Genomic DNA, 15,154 nt, shown 5'->3' with positions numbered 1-15,154 from the left:
TTTTTTTTTTTTTTTTTTTTTTTTTTTTTTTTCCTTATCTTATCACCTACCTAGTCAAAAATATTTTTATTAGGATAGTTCTTAGCATTATATTTTACTTTTTGAACAACATTACAATTTATTACGACTAGAAATGAGGATTTCATCCATCTCAAAGTTTAAATATAGATTTGAGCGTATATTCTTAGTAATTTTTATCATTGGATCAAATTTATAAATATAAAATAAGGATTTAAAACATTAAATTTTGAATCTATATAAAATATGAGATGGGAGGATTTGAATTCAGAAATTACTTTAATGTGAAAGATACTGATATTAATAGGACAACCATCATATATAATTTTAATTTTCGTACTACTTTCTATAATTTTAATCTTTATATTTAATGAGCATAATTTTCAGTAATTTTCTTTTTTCTTTTAAAACCCAATTTATTCCTAACTCTAGTTGTCAAAAGTGGAATATCAACTAAATAAATACTTTCTTGCTTGGTAAGATTTCGCACCTTTTTTTTCTTTTTTTCTTTTTTTTTCTCCTTCATCTTCTTTTGACAAAGACGAACTTGAAGTTTGACAAATCATGTTACTTTATAAAGGAAAAATAAGTTGGTGAAAAAAGGACTGTAAGCTCCAGTGGGATGAAGATTTATTTAGTCATGCCTCCTTCTGGGTTGGCACTGTTTTGTGGATAGTTACTGGCTGGGCCATATTGGCAGATTGATTTTTAGGGGTTGGTTGGCCATATTAATACCATGTTGAAAATCAGAAAATTCATTTTGTGTAATTGTCATGCAGATGGTATAATACAACAAACTATACATAACCAAAAAAAATTGTTCAATTTACTTTTGCACATGATTATTGAAAATTACACAGGATAAGTTACATGTAATATCTTCTCAATATTGAAACTATGAAAATAGAGTTCCAAATGTGGCATTGAATTTTCCTTCAACTAGCATGTGGAGGTATTATATGACATTATACCTATTGAAAATGCTAGCGGTTGTTTGGTTCACAATTATGGCTTTCTTTTTGGGTGTTGGAATGGGGGTATAGAATGTTGATGTGTAATTGAAGCCCTGGTTGGTGTTATCCGCCAATGTGTGTGTTTTTTTTTTTAAATCGTTGGCAGCAATTCGTTTACTCCGAAAAGAGAGTAATAAATAATGAGCAGCGTGTCTGAGTCAGTGGTGGAACTTGCCGTGCAATTTTTGTCTGACTGTGTTTCCCCCATTAGAAGTCCCTTTGTAAACTTCAATGATAGTTCAAGCCCTTTAAGATACAACGACAAACCAAAATCTCCAGTTAGGCACATTGGATTTTTGTTGGACATGGATTTGGGACCAAATGACCACTTATCATAATTCAGAAGAAGCTTATTTCGCAGAAGAAGCTGCGAATTTGTAGCAGAAAATTACTTGGAATAGGATCCATGTGGCTGCCTAGACAAATGAGCACCAAGTTAAAAGCTTCAGACCTACTGAAACTGGGCTGGGCTACAAAAAATCGGCTGAAGCAATTGATGAGGCCCATAAAGAAGTGTGACCATATATAATGGAGTGGGTCCTGACAGGTATTCCGCAAGTGAGGGCGGTGTTGGTGGTTGACCATACCAATCACCAAAGCAAATGCAAAACTATTGAATGGAGTGGCAAGGGACCGAACAACAAGGAGAGTTTAGATATGAGAGCCAGTTTTTTTCTTATGTTAAGTCACTGGAAAGGCCAACAACTACCACCAAATTGTCAATCTAGAACCATGATTGTGGAGTAGAAGAAGCGTCAGGTATCCCTTGGCTTTCTCCATTACATGATAAAAAAAAAAAAAAAAAAAAAAAGAAGATTGAAAAGCCAAAAATACAAAACTATAACATATATATATATATATATATATATATATATATATATATATATATATTTTGCTAGTGGGATGTTTGCCTATTATTGAAAGATTTTAGCGTCCATGCTACAGTAGGCATATAAATTTATTATAGCGGAATTGAAATATAAATAAATATATATAATCAATTTTAAAAAAAAAATTATCTTCCTTTATCAAATGAAAATTAATTTTTAATGAAATCTTTAAAGATAAAAGTTTAAAATTTAAAAAGTAGTTAAATATTGATTTAATGGCATACTAAAATCTTAACTTTCTCATAACCAAATAATTAATAAATTTAATTTTAAATTTCAATCTTTAATTTAATTTAAAAATTTTAAAAAATAAACTATTAGTCCTTATATTAAAAATCTTATTTATGTTTAGTTATATATAAATAAATATATGCATGTAAAAAGAATTTTTGCTTCTAATATTATATTAAATTATTATTTTTTTAAATAATTTAAACCAATCGAAAATCACCTACCATTTTATTTACATTAATTTTTAACTTTTTCTCTCTTTATTATATATATATATATATATAGAAAGTTTACCGTGTGAACCACGTCTAAATTGATATGTTTTAAAAAAAATATCAATTTCTATGGTATATATATATATATATTATAAATTTGATATTTTTTTTTAAAATATATCAGTTTAAATATAATCCGACCGTAAAATTATTATATATATATATATTTATATATTAAGATTAAGAAAGAATGTATGGTATCCCATCGCTACCAAGTACCAAGCAATGGTGTATTAATTTGATATGATGAGAGGGACCATGACATTCGTGGAGAGGAAGGCATTACTCCTACTCATGCCACTGGGATGAGCGTGGAACTATCAGGTATTGTGGGTCCCGGTTTTCTTCTTTATATGGAATACAAATCAGTTCACCCTCAGATCTGACGCTCGGTCCAACTCAGATACAGAAGTTTTACCGTACTATTTGGTGACGGAGATCAATAACACTCTTTGTCCTCCTCCTATGCCTCATCTGAGAGATTTAATGTCAAGAAATTCTTCTTTCTCCAGTTTTCTTATGGAAAAATTTTGTTTGTAAATTTTATCATGAAAATTAAAATAATTATGACATAGCACCGCATGTATATCTATATAAATATAGTGACATATAATATTTTTCTTTTTGTGCTCATCAACTAAAACTTTGAATATTCAATTTTGGGAACCATTAGAATATGAGAGCTGAGGACCAAGTCTTTAGTCCAGCACGAGAATATGAAATTGACATCTTTTGAATGAGACTGTGCTTCGCAAGTGGCAATTATTCTTAAGTTGGAATTGAAATATTTAATTCAAAACACTAGAGATTTTGACCTACATTATTAAAAAAATAAAAAAAATTATAATGGAAACAGTAAATGAAGTAAAACCGGTTCAATATGATATCAAATATATATATATATATACATATAGAAGATTACGGTATATATATAGAAGATTACGGTGCAGTCTGTTCATATACGGATCTGTATCAAAATTAAAGATTTTTTTTAAAAAATATCAATTTTGTAGATCCGTATACGGACAGATCACACTGTAATATATATATATATATATATATATATTGACCAAAAAAAAAAAAAAGAGATAATAATGGACAGGTAAAGTAATATTGGAGTAGTGTTGGGGAAATGGATCACTGGTCTAGAGTTAAGGAAAAGAAGCATGCTTTAAGACAAAGGTCACGGATGCTCATTTTGTTTTAGCTCCAAATTAATAATGAAACACAAACAACAATATATTAGTTTTAAATCCCAATCCATTTCAACAATTATAGTTAATAGAAATTGGATCCAATCATATACATGTATATAAACTCTTTTCTTTTTATTATTATTATAATTTTTTTATCATTAAAAGTATGGAAATTTAAATCTAAAATAATTGTATAAAAAAATTGTTCTTAGATTTAAAAAAATCCAAACTACCAACCTGACCCTATAGTGGGCCTTACCCTATAGTGGGCTTAATAATCTATATAAATATATTTTCTAATGGTAAGCAAATCTCGTACCGCTAGATTTTTGCTTTCTTAGATCTGCATGCCTTTGTCATATTTTTCATATAAAACATAAAAGGAAGGAAAAGAAACGATCATTTCGTTTTAAGAGTTTAAGCATGCTGTTGAATAGTTTGATAGTTGGGGCTCCTTTTTTCTCTCGCACACTTCTGGACTTTTGTTCCGTGATAGATTTGAGAGGCAAGTTACACTTAATTGAGATTTCAAATGTGCTACTGACGAAAGTATCATCATATGGTTCTTTTAAAAACAATAAATTAAAAAAAAATAAAAAAAAATATACCAAAGCAAAATCCAATTTGATGAAATATATGGGTAAATTAGTTTCAATTGAGATTTTCTAAAAGTATTGACATATTTTATTTGCGACCTTTATGTGTTCAGAGGGAAAATATTAAAGGAAACTGATTCCTGAGAATTAGTTTTCTGGAATTCAGTTTCCTAAAAATAAATTTTTTTGGAATTCTTTTTATAATATTTGATTAATAATAAAATAATATAATACTTACAAGTAATTAAATAAATTTGTATATTAAAATTAAAAAATAAAATTATATTTTAAAAAATAAGTGTAATTAATTTTTTGAGAGAATTTTAGAATAATACTTATTTATGATTTATTTTCTGTTGGACCTTGCAAATTTCTCATTTTAAAAATAATTCAAACAAGAAAAAATATTACTTTCTCAAAAAATTTTAAATTTCTACTAACTTTACTATTAACCAAACATCTTGCAATTGTTAAATATTTAAACATCTTCAATTACTTTGTGAATTATTAAATTTCTTTTCTCACATAAAAAAATAGATAATTAACTAAAAAAGCTTTTTTTAAGGGATTTGTCAAATATAAAATTTGTTAAACTGATGTGGCAAAGTAACAAAATACACATAACTATCTCTGTTAAATGGTGTGAATTAGCAAAAAATATTAAAAACAATCTTTACAAAAAATATAATATTTTTTTGACAACGTGGGCCATCAAATGGTAAGATTTGACAAAGTAAAAGGTATTCTAGCATTTTAGAGGGTGCCAAGCGAGCCTAAAGTGAAACCAAACTAAATTAGAGATGATTGAGTGTATTTAACCCTGTATAAGTTATGTGTAGGGGACGGGTCCATGAAGCAACATATGTATGGCGAAAGTATTATGTAATAGTTGCTCCACCCTCGTTTCTCTGATGTGGTGTTTAGAGCCAATTATTTTTTGATAGCTAAGTTCCACTTTTTAACGCAATTCTCCAAAAAGAGAAAAACTTATGTGCGATAGAAGATGGTCATATATCATTTTAGTGATATAATTTTTTTTATTCAACCTCTGTGTGTGTGTGTGTGTGTGTGTTCTAAGAAACAAATAGAGAAACACTTAAAATTCTGTCTTCCTCTCCAAAAAGCCAATGCTTAGGGTTTACTTTTTTCGTGGTGTCTATTTTTCATTTATTTGTAAAGATTTGATTGAAATCTGAAATTTTCTTCTTACTTTGAATCTGATTAAAGCTTCTTCATGTTTATCTATTCTTGTTGTTCTTTTCATTAATTGGTTTCCCAAATTTTTTTTTGACAATGTGGACACCAAAAAAAAAAAAAAAAAAAGTTTCCCCTAGATCTGAGTTCTAGTTTACAAAAATAAAAAAATTTGGGTTTTGGATTTTAGAACTGGAGATATTTGTTGGAGTTGAGGCAAAAATTAAGAAATTTGAAATCTATAGGATTGTAACTAGCTTGAGAAGAAAAATGAAGGAGAGATTTTCAGTAACTAGCTTGAGAAGAAAAATGAAGGAGAGATTTTCAGTAAATAATTTTAAGTTTTAAATAAATGATATAATATAGAGTTTAAATATATATATATATATATAAAAAGAAAGACAAAAAGAGTTATATATTACAATATCAAAAAGAGATGAAGATGAGATAGAGATAAAGAAAAATACAAATATTTCTCTGTCTGTCTCTTAGAACATGGAGAGGAACAGGACAAAACTAAAGAGAGAGAGAGAGAGAGAGAGAGAGAGAGAGAGAGAGAGAGAGAGGGAAGAGGACAGAATGAAGTTGAACAAAAAAAAATTATATTACTAAAATGATATGTAGGCATTTTCTATCACATATAAGTTTTTCTCTCTAGAAGTTCCTTCATATAATGAAGCTTAACTGTCAAAAACTAAATGACTCTAGATACCACGTCAAATAAGTGAAGTGGAGTAACTATTGCATCTAATAGTTTAATGACATGGTATTACAAATAATTTATAGTTGAATATTTAATAAATTTTTTTACGGGATTCATAAGTTTATTTTTACATAATTATAGTTTGTTTCATTTTACGTTGCATACGAGAATTAAAAGCGATAATGAATAACACCAATTATTTAATTTTCATACCAAAATAGATAAATTATGTTTTTATTTATTTATTTATTTTTATAATCAAGGTGGAGGGAATTCAAATAGCGTCTTTACCATTGGTATGTTCTAGCACAAACTGATAAATTATGATATTAACTAATAACCTTTTTTTCTTTTTTTCTTTTTTTTGTTTAAAAAAAAAAATTAACAACATAACTTGTCAAAACTTATCCACAACTGAATAAATGTAAGCAACAGCCAAAATAATTTATAAAAAATTCTTTATCAAATATTTTAGTTTATGGAACAATCCCCTTGTATGTTTATTTATGATTGCTGTATTAGTGGCTCTTTTAAATTAGTCAATTATATTTGGGAACACTCTAATGTGCATTGCATCTAATGAAAGAGCAAGTCAGCAATCAATTTTGTACAATTTATAATATGCGTGTAATATGCGACAGAAAAGGAGGACTCATAGATGACGTTCCAAATAACTAACATTACCAAATCACAATTTGAAGGTGGCTTTGACTCTTGGAAGGCTTGAATCTACTGGACCTTTCTTTGGCCTTGGTGTTGCAAACATATTTGAAAATTTATGGGAAGCAATAAGCTTTTGGTCTCCTTGCATATGATCCAAAACCAAAAACTATTCACAATATTTATTGACGGAAGAAAAGTCAATAGCCTCCACCAGCTATGTCACGGTGTAAAGCTAGCAACCACCATCCCCATATGTGGCTGAAAGCATCATCCTCTTAATTGTGTCTACATTCCCTGAATTTTCCTTTTAAAATATTGTGCATCTATTTCTTCTGTCTTTATATAACTTATATTAATTAAGTTTATGGATTTTACGAGGAAATGAAAGATTGTTACATCAATTTAGGCTTCAAGTTGCTATTAGTTATACAATCTAGAAACCCACTTTTTATGTCAGTCTTATTATGATCCTAATAAGGCTACTTTTTTGAGTTTGTAAATCTAAACAAGAGAAAATTAATGGGGAAAATTGGGAGAGGAAAGAAAATAGATTTAATTTTTTAGTGGTTCATTTGATATAATTATAAGAAAAATAAAATCTAACATAATCAAGAGAAGATTTATTTTCATACGAAAATATGTAAAGTTTATATCTATATATATATATATAAGTGAAATCATTTTTTTAATGTCTCATAAATGAAATCTAAATTTCAAAGATAACATAATTTTATAGTCAAATTACATAATACCCACTCTATAAAATTTTTTTCATTAAAATTATAAAGTACGAATTATATATATATATATAATTAAAAATAATATCTTTTTTTTTTTTTTCTTTCTGCTAGTAATACATCGTAAGAACAAATGAGATCAAATTTTTCTTACACCTATTCAGTTTTACTGCTACTTCACTTCAGCTTTTGATTTCTGAAAAATCATCAATAATCTCTTTTTGATTTTCTATATATATCAAAATAGATCTATTTATTAATGTTGGTCAATTTTTACTAATTAATTTTAATAATTAAAAATAAAAATAAATAAAAAATTAATATTTTATAATTAAAAAATATTATAAAAATATAATTATAATTTTTAATTGTTAAAATTAACTGATAAAAAGAATAAAAATATAGATTAATCTTTTTTTGATATTTTAGAAAACTTAAAAAAAATAAATGATAATTTTTTTAAAAAAATATAATATTTAAGTAAAATAATAACAAAATAAAATTTCCCAACAAATAAATATATATCCTTTTTAATTTTTTCTTATTTTAAATAACGAATGTCTACCTTTGACTTCATCTTTTACGAGACCAATTTATTGCGGATGAAAAATGAACCCCATGAAAATGAATCTGTAGGTAATCTTATCCATAAAATATTGGCAAAAGTCAGGGACGGCTTTTGAAATGAGGAATATTCATTTCATTTCAGTAGAACCAATTGGAAGACGATAATACCCCTATGGTCGCAGCAAGCCACGGTTATTACTTTTATTTTTATGACTTTTATTATAATCATGCACTTCATGCCTATTAAAAAAAATTACATACTATTAGGAGATTTCTACATACAAATTATACATCTCTTACAACCTTCCTTGCATGTCCCAAAGTGTATTAGTTTTTCATAAAGTGAATAATCAGGATAAGAATTAAACTCATACGGTGAAATATAATAAAAATAAAATATCCATATTACCAAAAAAAAAAAAAAAGGAATAAAAAATCCAAAAATTAATTAATAAAATTATTAGGAAAGTTACAAAATAATTGGTTAAGTAAAATAATGATGAGCGTGACATCAGTAATGCTATAATATTGCGTGTAAAGAAATATAAAATTGCCCACTAATAAAATGTTAAAATTTCATATTAAACAAAGCAACACAAATAAGAAGCTCCTTATAAAAAAGAAAAAGAAAAAAAGAAGGCTGAAGCAGGGGTTGGGGGGGTGGCATAATTCGCTATAAATAGGGGTCCCCCTCTTTGTGCTCCCCTGTCAGCGTTCCATTCATCCCCCAATACGTTTTTGCTCAAAAGCCCATACACAGAGGGAGATAGAGAATCCTCCATCAATGGCCACTAAAGTTTACATTGTGTAAGTCTCTCTCTTTCTTTCTAATTTTCTGCTTATTCTTTGATTCTGTTGGTTTATACTTCATTTTTCAGTGTATTAATTAAGATGAAACTGATCTGTGTGTTTACTAGCTATCTCTCTGTATAATTTCTGGGGTTTTTTATTTTTATTATATATATTTTTTCTTTCCTGTAAAGCTTTCATGTATATGATCGTTGGTCTAAGAAAGTGAAATATTGTTCTGGGTTTGTGATTGTGCTTCTTGGAAGTCATGGGTTGTTTAGTTGTTAATAAAGGAATTGGGAAAAGATTGGTCTCTGTTAGAGATGGTTTTGAATTGGCATTGGGTGATTTCACCCAAATTTATCAGAACCGGACATTGGAAAGAGCATTTTAGCTTGTTTTGTTTCTTTTCAATTTTTAAAGGGCTCTGTTTTTTATAAGAGTACAAATTCCTAAAGGTCTCATCTATCTTGATCGTATTTCTACTTTAAATTTGAGAGTTTTTAATTTATTTCCTCAGTTTGCTTTAAGACATATCCATGGTTCTTTTTCATTTCTCTTTATAGAAAACTATTCTGGTTTATTGTTGTTCAAGGCTTTTTTCCTTTTTCGGTCGAAACAAAGAAGTCAAAATGTTTTTAATTACATTGAGGGGCGGGGATGAATTTGCGAACAAAGGCTAAAACATTGAAAGACTTGCGCGATAAAGGCCAGTACAAAATTAAGAATTTTATGACTCATCTACTTTGGTTAAAGGTCAGACTTAAAGTCCCTGTGCTTACGGCTTTTGGTTTTTGGAGGTTGAGGCTTCTGTTGCACCTTTGGCATTGCGTGATGGACACTATATTTGACATGTAAAAAGTCAAATTTTGTGTTTGATTTCTGTTGGTTTTTCTGATTTGTTACTTATTTAATGCTACCTTGTGTAATTTTTAGAAATGAAGAATCAAAAAAGATTAAAAAATAAAAAATCATTGACAATATGCTCCTAACACGAAACAACTGGAAAAGTGATTGTGAAACCCAACCTATCTTTTGAAATTATAATTGGAAAAGAAATTCCAGAGTTGTGGTCCCAGCAATCGTCGTTATTGAGATTAGCTTTTCAAACAGTTTGATATCTGTAACTATTAGTATTGGCATTAACTGCATGATTGGAGAGGCTTCTAGACTACCTTCTTTAGTGTTTATGATTTCTTCTGCTTTACCTTATCTAAGGCAATGAGAAAACTTAAGCCAGATGAGCATCTTTGGTGTGGCTCTGCTAAAGAATCTATTTCTTGTCAAAGTTGTTAATCAAAATCTCACAGTATTTTGAACCATGTAGCCCTAAAAATCATTACATATTGGTGTACTGGTGGTACCTACCAACAACATATGCTTTTCACCATGCCAAATTTTATGGGTGATTTCACTTGTAAATTGTAATAGTCTTAGAAATGCTACCGCTGAGTGCTCTAAATTTACTATAACAAGATGCTCTTTTAGTTCTTTCCATATCATTTGCTATTTTTAATGTCTTAACAAATTCAGTCAAAATTAACTTGGGTTGCTAACTTGAGTAGTCTGTATCATATTCAACTATCCACAATTGATTTTCATGTGATCTGTATTGGTTTGAGGCTGATTGAAATTTGAAATTCCAATGATGATCAGTTACTATTCTATGTATGGACATGTTGAAAAGCTGGCAGAAGAGATAAAAAAAGGAGCTGCCTCAGTTGAAGGAGTAGAGGCAAAGCTATGGCAGGTGTGGTCATTATTATGTTTATTACTTCTAAGACTAGTTAGATAAAAGGAAACAGAAAGCTAATTTACCTTTCCTTCAAAGTTACATATATAGGCCAGAGCATCCAACTCCTTTTAATCTTTGCAGTTTGAATGAAGACTTATCGTTTTGAAAGAACTATAATGATGATAAATGAACAGAATATTTAGACTATTTAGTTTCCAGGTTGTTTTACTTTTGATTTATTAATTCAACAAATTAATTATTTTTCAAGTTTTTAACTATGATTAGCTTGCTGGTCAGATTCGGGTAACATATACATTTATTTTTGGCGTTACTTGGGTTGGAACTTTCACTGTGACAGACATAATTGGATGAGAAATAAAGCTTGAGTTTTTGTAGGAAAAAAAAGGGAGCACCATTAAGTTGGGACAGATATAATAATCCTAATCGTATATGATTTTGTGTACATGTGCTTTTAAGATGTATTGTTTAAAACCTTCCTGTTTGGCTGCTAATTTTCTATATGTAAAGAGATGTGCAACTCAGTACCATTATTAAAAAAATCTAGCATAATGTAGGTGATTGATGATTTTGTTATGCTCGTTCTAGTTGGACTTTCATATTCTTTTACCTAAGGTGCATTATACTTTGTGGAGGTTTGGTACTTGTTCTTTGCAATAGGTATTTATTTCTATTCTGTAAAATTTTGAGTGCCTTGGCCTGATTGAACATACTTGTCAACATGAGAAGGTACCTGAAACACTGCCATATGAGGTTCTTGGAAAGATGGGTGCACCCCCAAAGAGTGATGTACCTATAATCACACCTAATGAGCTTGCGGAGGCTGATGGGTTGCTTTTCGGCTTCCCAACCAGATTTGGAATGATGGCTGGACAATTTAAAGCATTTCTGGATGCTACTGGGGGTTTATGGAGATCACAGCAACTTGCTGGCAAGCCTGCTGGAATATTCTACAGCACTGGCTCTCAAGGAGGTGGACAAGAGACTACACCGTGAGTTCCATTTATGCACAAGCTTTTTGTCTGTTATCTTTTTCAAGAACACAACTGTATTGAATACATTACAACTTAACAATTTTTGATAATTTTGTACCCTGACTCTGTTCTTATAATTGGTAAAACCGTGCAGCTTAACAGCTATTACCCAGCTTGTTCACCATGGAATGGTCTTCGTACCTATTGGATACACGTTTGGAGCAGGCATGTTTGAAATGGAGAAGGTGAAGGGTGGCAGCCCCTATGGTGCTGGAACTTTTGCCGGGGATGGCACTAGACAACCATCTGAGCTAGAGCTGGAGCAAGCTTTCCACCAGGGAAAGTACTTTGCAGGCATAGCTAAGAAACTTAAGGGAACTGCCTAGTTACACATTCACTTTATGTGCCTACTTTGCATTCTATACTTGCACACATTTTTCTATTCCTAAATTTGAGTTTCTGTCTTCGTGTTCTCGTAAAGAATAATATATATGCACTTTGTTGAATATATATTTGTCCCAAATTGTATCCAGGCAAGGCATTTGAATGTTATTAGATGTAAGTTTGTTTAGACCTCTTTTATCTTCAGTTTTCTGGTACCTCTTCGTTAATGTGCAACCAAATATGAAACAGAGTATGTCTCATGCGAGGGCGTAGCAATTCCAATACATAAGCTTACTGTCTATCATATTCCAAACAATATATAACGGTTAAATTTTCTAAAATAAAAGTTTGGATTGGTGACCCACTGCTAATCGAAGCGGCAATTTTAACATTTCCGTAACCATGATGACAGAAAAAAGATATTATTGTCTATTTTATTTATTTTAATTTTAGCTGAGAATGTTGGACAAGCCGTTCAGTCAAAACCATTGACCCTTGCTTCCATCCTATGCATACTCTTCCAAATTTATTATATTTTCTATCTTCTGCTCCTGCTGTACCACAGTCGTTAGGGGTTTGTCTCATCCCTCTAAGCATCTTTCAAGTAATTAACAGCAGATCTGGCAGAGGACACAAATTTGCATGATATTATTAGTATCAGATTTGCTTTAAGAGTTGGATCAACAGTTCTAACACAATAAAGCACATTAGTTAACGGGTGTTAACAGTGAAATGTGATAACATTCTACTAGCATGTGAAGAAAAATATTTTGATAATATATATATACATATATATTATATTTATTCATTGTTTGCTGGTATTCCTCAATATTATTTTCATATATGTAATAATTTAGTTCATCTATTTAATATTTAATTTTATAAATATAATGTTTTATTAGAATAAAAATAAATTTTATAATTGAGCTTAATGAGTTAACATATTGTTAACAGGTTGCATTAAATTTAATGAACATGTTTGGTTTTATATATTTCAAAACAAAAGCTTAATAAGTCTTTTGTTTTTTGGTCATTTGCAATAATACCTCCCACATATTTACATTAATTTCTCTGTTTAATATCTCAAAACTATGATTTCTTAGATGTGGGTTTGAATCGTAAGTATGAGTGGTTTATTAGCCAAACCCACCTCATTTGACAGAACTACTCACGAAGTCTTTCTTGGACACCTGAAGTGGTTTCGCTTATAGAAGTCCTATTATATTTTCTATCGTAAATTTAGTAAAATCTCCCCATAAATTATAGAACTCCCATAAAGTCATCAACACAATATCAAGGGGTCTAAACCCAAGATCCAAGAAAGAGAAAGATAATATAAGAATTATACATATTATGTTAATCCACCAAAACAATTTAAGGAGTACAAAATACAAAATATCAAAAGTGTTTAATATAATTTATATATAAGAATCAGCGAAAGAAAGAAATATAATATTATCGAATCAAAGGAAAAGAATAATACCGTAGCAACATAAATAATATATGAACAATGAATATGTGTGAACGTGATATATGTAATCTATTAGTTAAAACCTAGAGAAAAAGTTTAAAAACAACACTATGAGAGAAGCTCAGTGATTGAACAAAAAGTGTATTAAGAAAATTATTTCTCTTAAGACCTTATTTTTATTCTTTGAAAGTTTCTCTGTTTTAGAAACATATTTGACAAAACCTTTAATTAATCCCGAAATATAATAGCACTCATAATTACATAAGATAAAATAGATAATATCAAAAGTTTCCATAATTCTATAAGTAAATTAACATTTCCATATAATATAATTCAAATAAAATTCATATATTATATGTATAAAAAATATCTTAATGTACCATATAATATCTCTATGTATCATAACTAATATCAAATCTATCATATGCTTACACTTAGCATCTTAGAGTGTCGCAAACTATTGAGGGGTAAGGAAAATTGTCAATATGATCCTTGATGTTCAAAAGGTATGGCAGACTAGAACCTCCCATCCAACCATAAAAATCACGTGATCAAATAGGAGATGATTAATAAAACACATACAACTGAAATCCATCAAATTAATAATCATGGTACAATATGGTATACAATAATCCATAAACCAATATTCAATTCATAATCCAATATATATAATTTATCAATATTATGCATAACCTCATAACAAAACATTTCCGCAATTACTAACATATATTTTTATTATTATATACTGAAAATATATTTGTACCAAACTATTCTTTTAATATACCAAAAAATGATAAGTAGATAATCCTTTCATTGTACATTAAAAAGCATATAATTTAAATAATTCCAAAAATAATAATTAAATAATATATAATCAAGCATATACTTCACAAAACTATTTTCAAAAATAAAAGTTCATTGACATATTTTAGCTCAAACCCAATTTATTATAGGATTACCTCCAATATCGCTGTAAATTCTTAAAATAATACCAAGGTACTAAATTAGTTTCTAAAAATATACAACTCCACAAATGCATTCTAAACTTCCTAATTCACTCTCATAAGACTAAAAATCCTAGTATCAAGCCTCGAACAGTCTAATTCCACCAAAATACCCAAAACTTATAAACTTTAAATTTGTTTTTTTTTTTTTCATTATTTCCATAATTCCAATCAATTAAACTTTTTGAATGCATCTAAGAAACACTTGGAACTAAGATGGTTAAGCTATCGCAAACTGCTATGTTAATCAGAATTTGGTTAAACTCATTTGATTTGAAACCTTCAAAATTCAATTTTCTCAAAACTTAATCAAAATATACAATCTATATATTGAAATGAAGCCTAAGAGATGTAAAGTAAGAACTCCGAAGTGATCTCGCCTAATGAAGTACCACAGAGTAATCTTTAGGAAAAGTCCAATGGAACTTTATCTAGACTACAGACAACTAAAGTATGCATTATAAAATTATATGTCATTATATAAAGATAAAACTATAACAGCATACAAGTTCTCAATTATAGTCAACATCTACTATCTATCTTACTATAGCCCATTCTATACATACATACTAAATTACTACTATGTCCATATTTTATATTTGAGCATTCTAAGAGTAAATATAAATATAGATTATACAAATTATACGAGTGAGTCCACAAAGATAAAGACAAAGCAAAGGAAGATAAAATACTGAT

The 15,154-nt window shown here is 28.9% G+C and overlaps 1 protein-coding gene across 2 annotated transcripts; it reads left to right on the top strand.

The window, feature by feature from the left end:
* The first annotated feature begins 8,684 nt into the window (after positions 1 to 8,684).
* On the top strand, positions 8,685 to 12,174 carry LOC107421784 (probable NAD(P)H dehydrogenase (quinone) FQR1-like 1). Of its 2 annotated transcripts, XM_016031111.4 has the most exons (4): positions 8,686 to 8,890; positions 10,529 to 10,622; positions 11,355 to 11,617; positions 11,754 to 12,174. In XM_016031111.4, exons 1-4 carry the CDS (start codon positions 8,868 to 8,870, stop codon positions 11,983 to 11,985), a joined length of 612 nt encoding a protein of 203 aa, XP_015886597.3. In that variant the 5' UTR covers positions 8,686 to 8,867; the 3' UTR covers positions 11,986 to 12,174. The 2 variants fall into 2 exon arrangements, with proteins under 2 accessions (XP_024923127.3, XP_015886597.3); XM_025067359.3 differs by lacking the exon at positions 10,529 to 10,622 and having other exon boundaries at positions 8,685 to 8,890.
* Positions 12,175 to 15,154: the final 2,980 nt, after the last annotated feature.

The sequence above is a fragment of the Ziziphus jujuba genome, chromosome 1 (assembly GCF_031755915.1).
Source record: "Ziziphus jujuba cultivar Dongzao chromosome 1, ASM3175591v1".
Taxonomy (NCBI): Eukaryota; Viridiplantae; Streptophyta; class Magnoliopsida; order Rosales; family Rhamnaceae; genus Ziziphus; species Ziziphus jujuba.
This window is presented reverse-complemented; position numbering and strand designations above follow the sequence as displayed.

What these genes read in the sequence shown, in the direction of transcription:
- LOC107421784 (XM_016031111.4), top strand. Translation starts at nt 8,868, where the DNA reads ATGGCCACTAAAGTTTACATTGT. An exon ending in TAGAGGCAAAGCTATGGCAG is followed by an intron (nt 10,623 to 11,354) that starts GTGTGGTCATTA and finishes CAACATGAGAAG; the next exon opens with GTACCTGAAACACTGCCATA. An exon ending in GGTGGACAAGAGACTACACC is followed by an intron (nt 11,618 to 11,753) that starts GTGAGTTCCATT and finishes AAAACCGTGCAG; the next exon opens with CTTAACAGCTATTACCCAGC.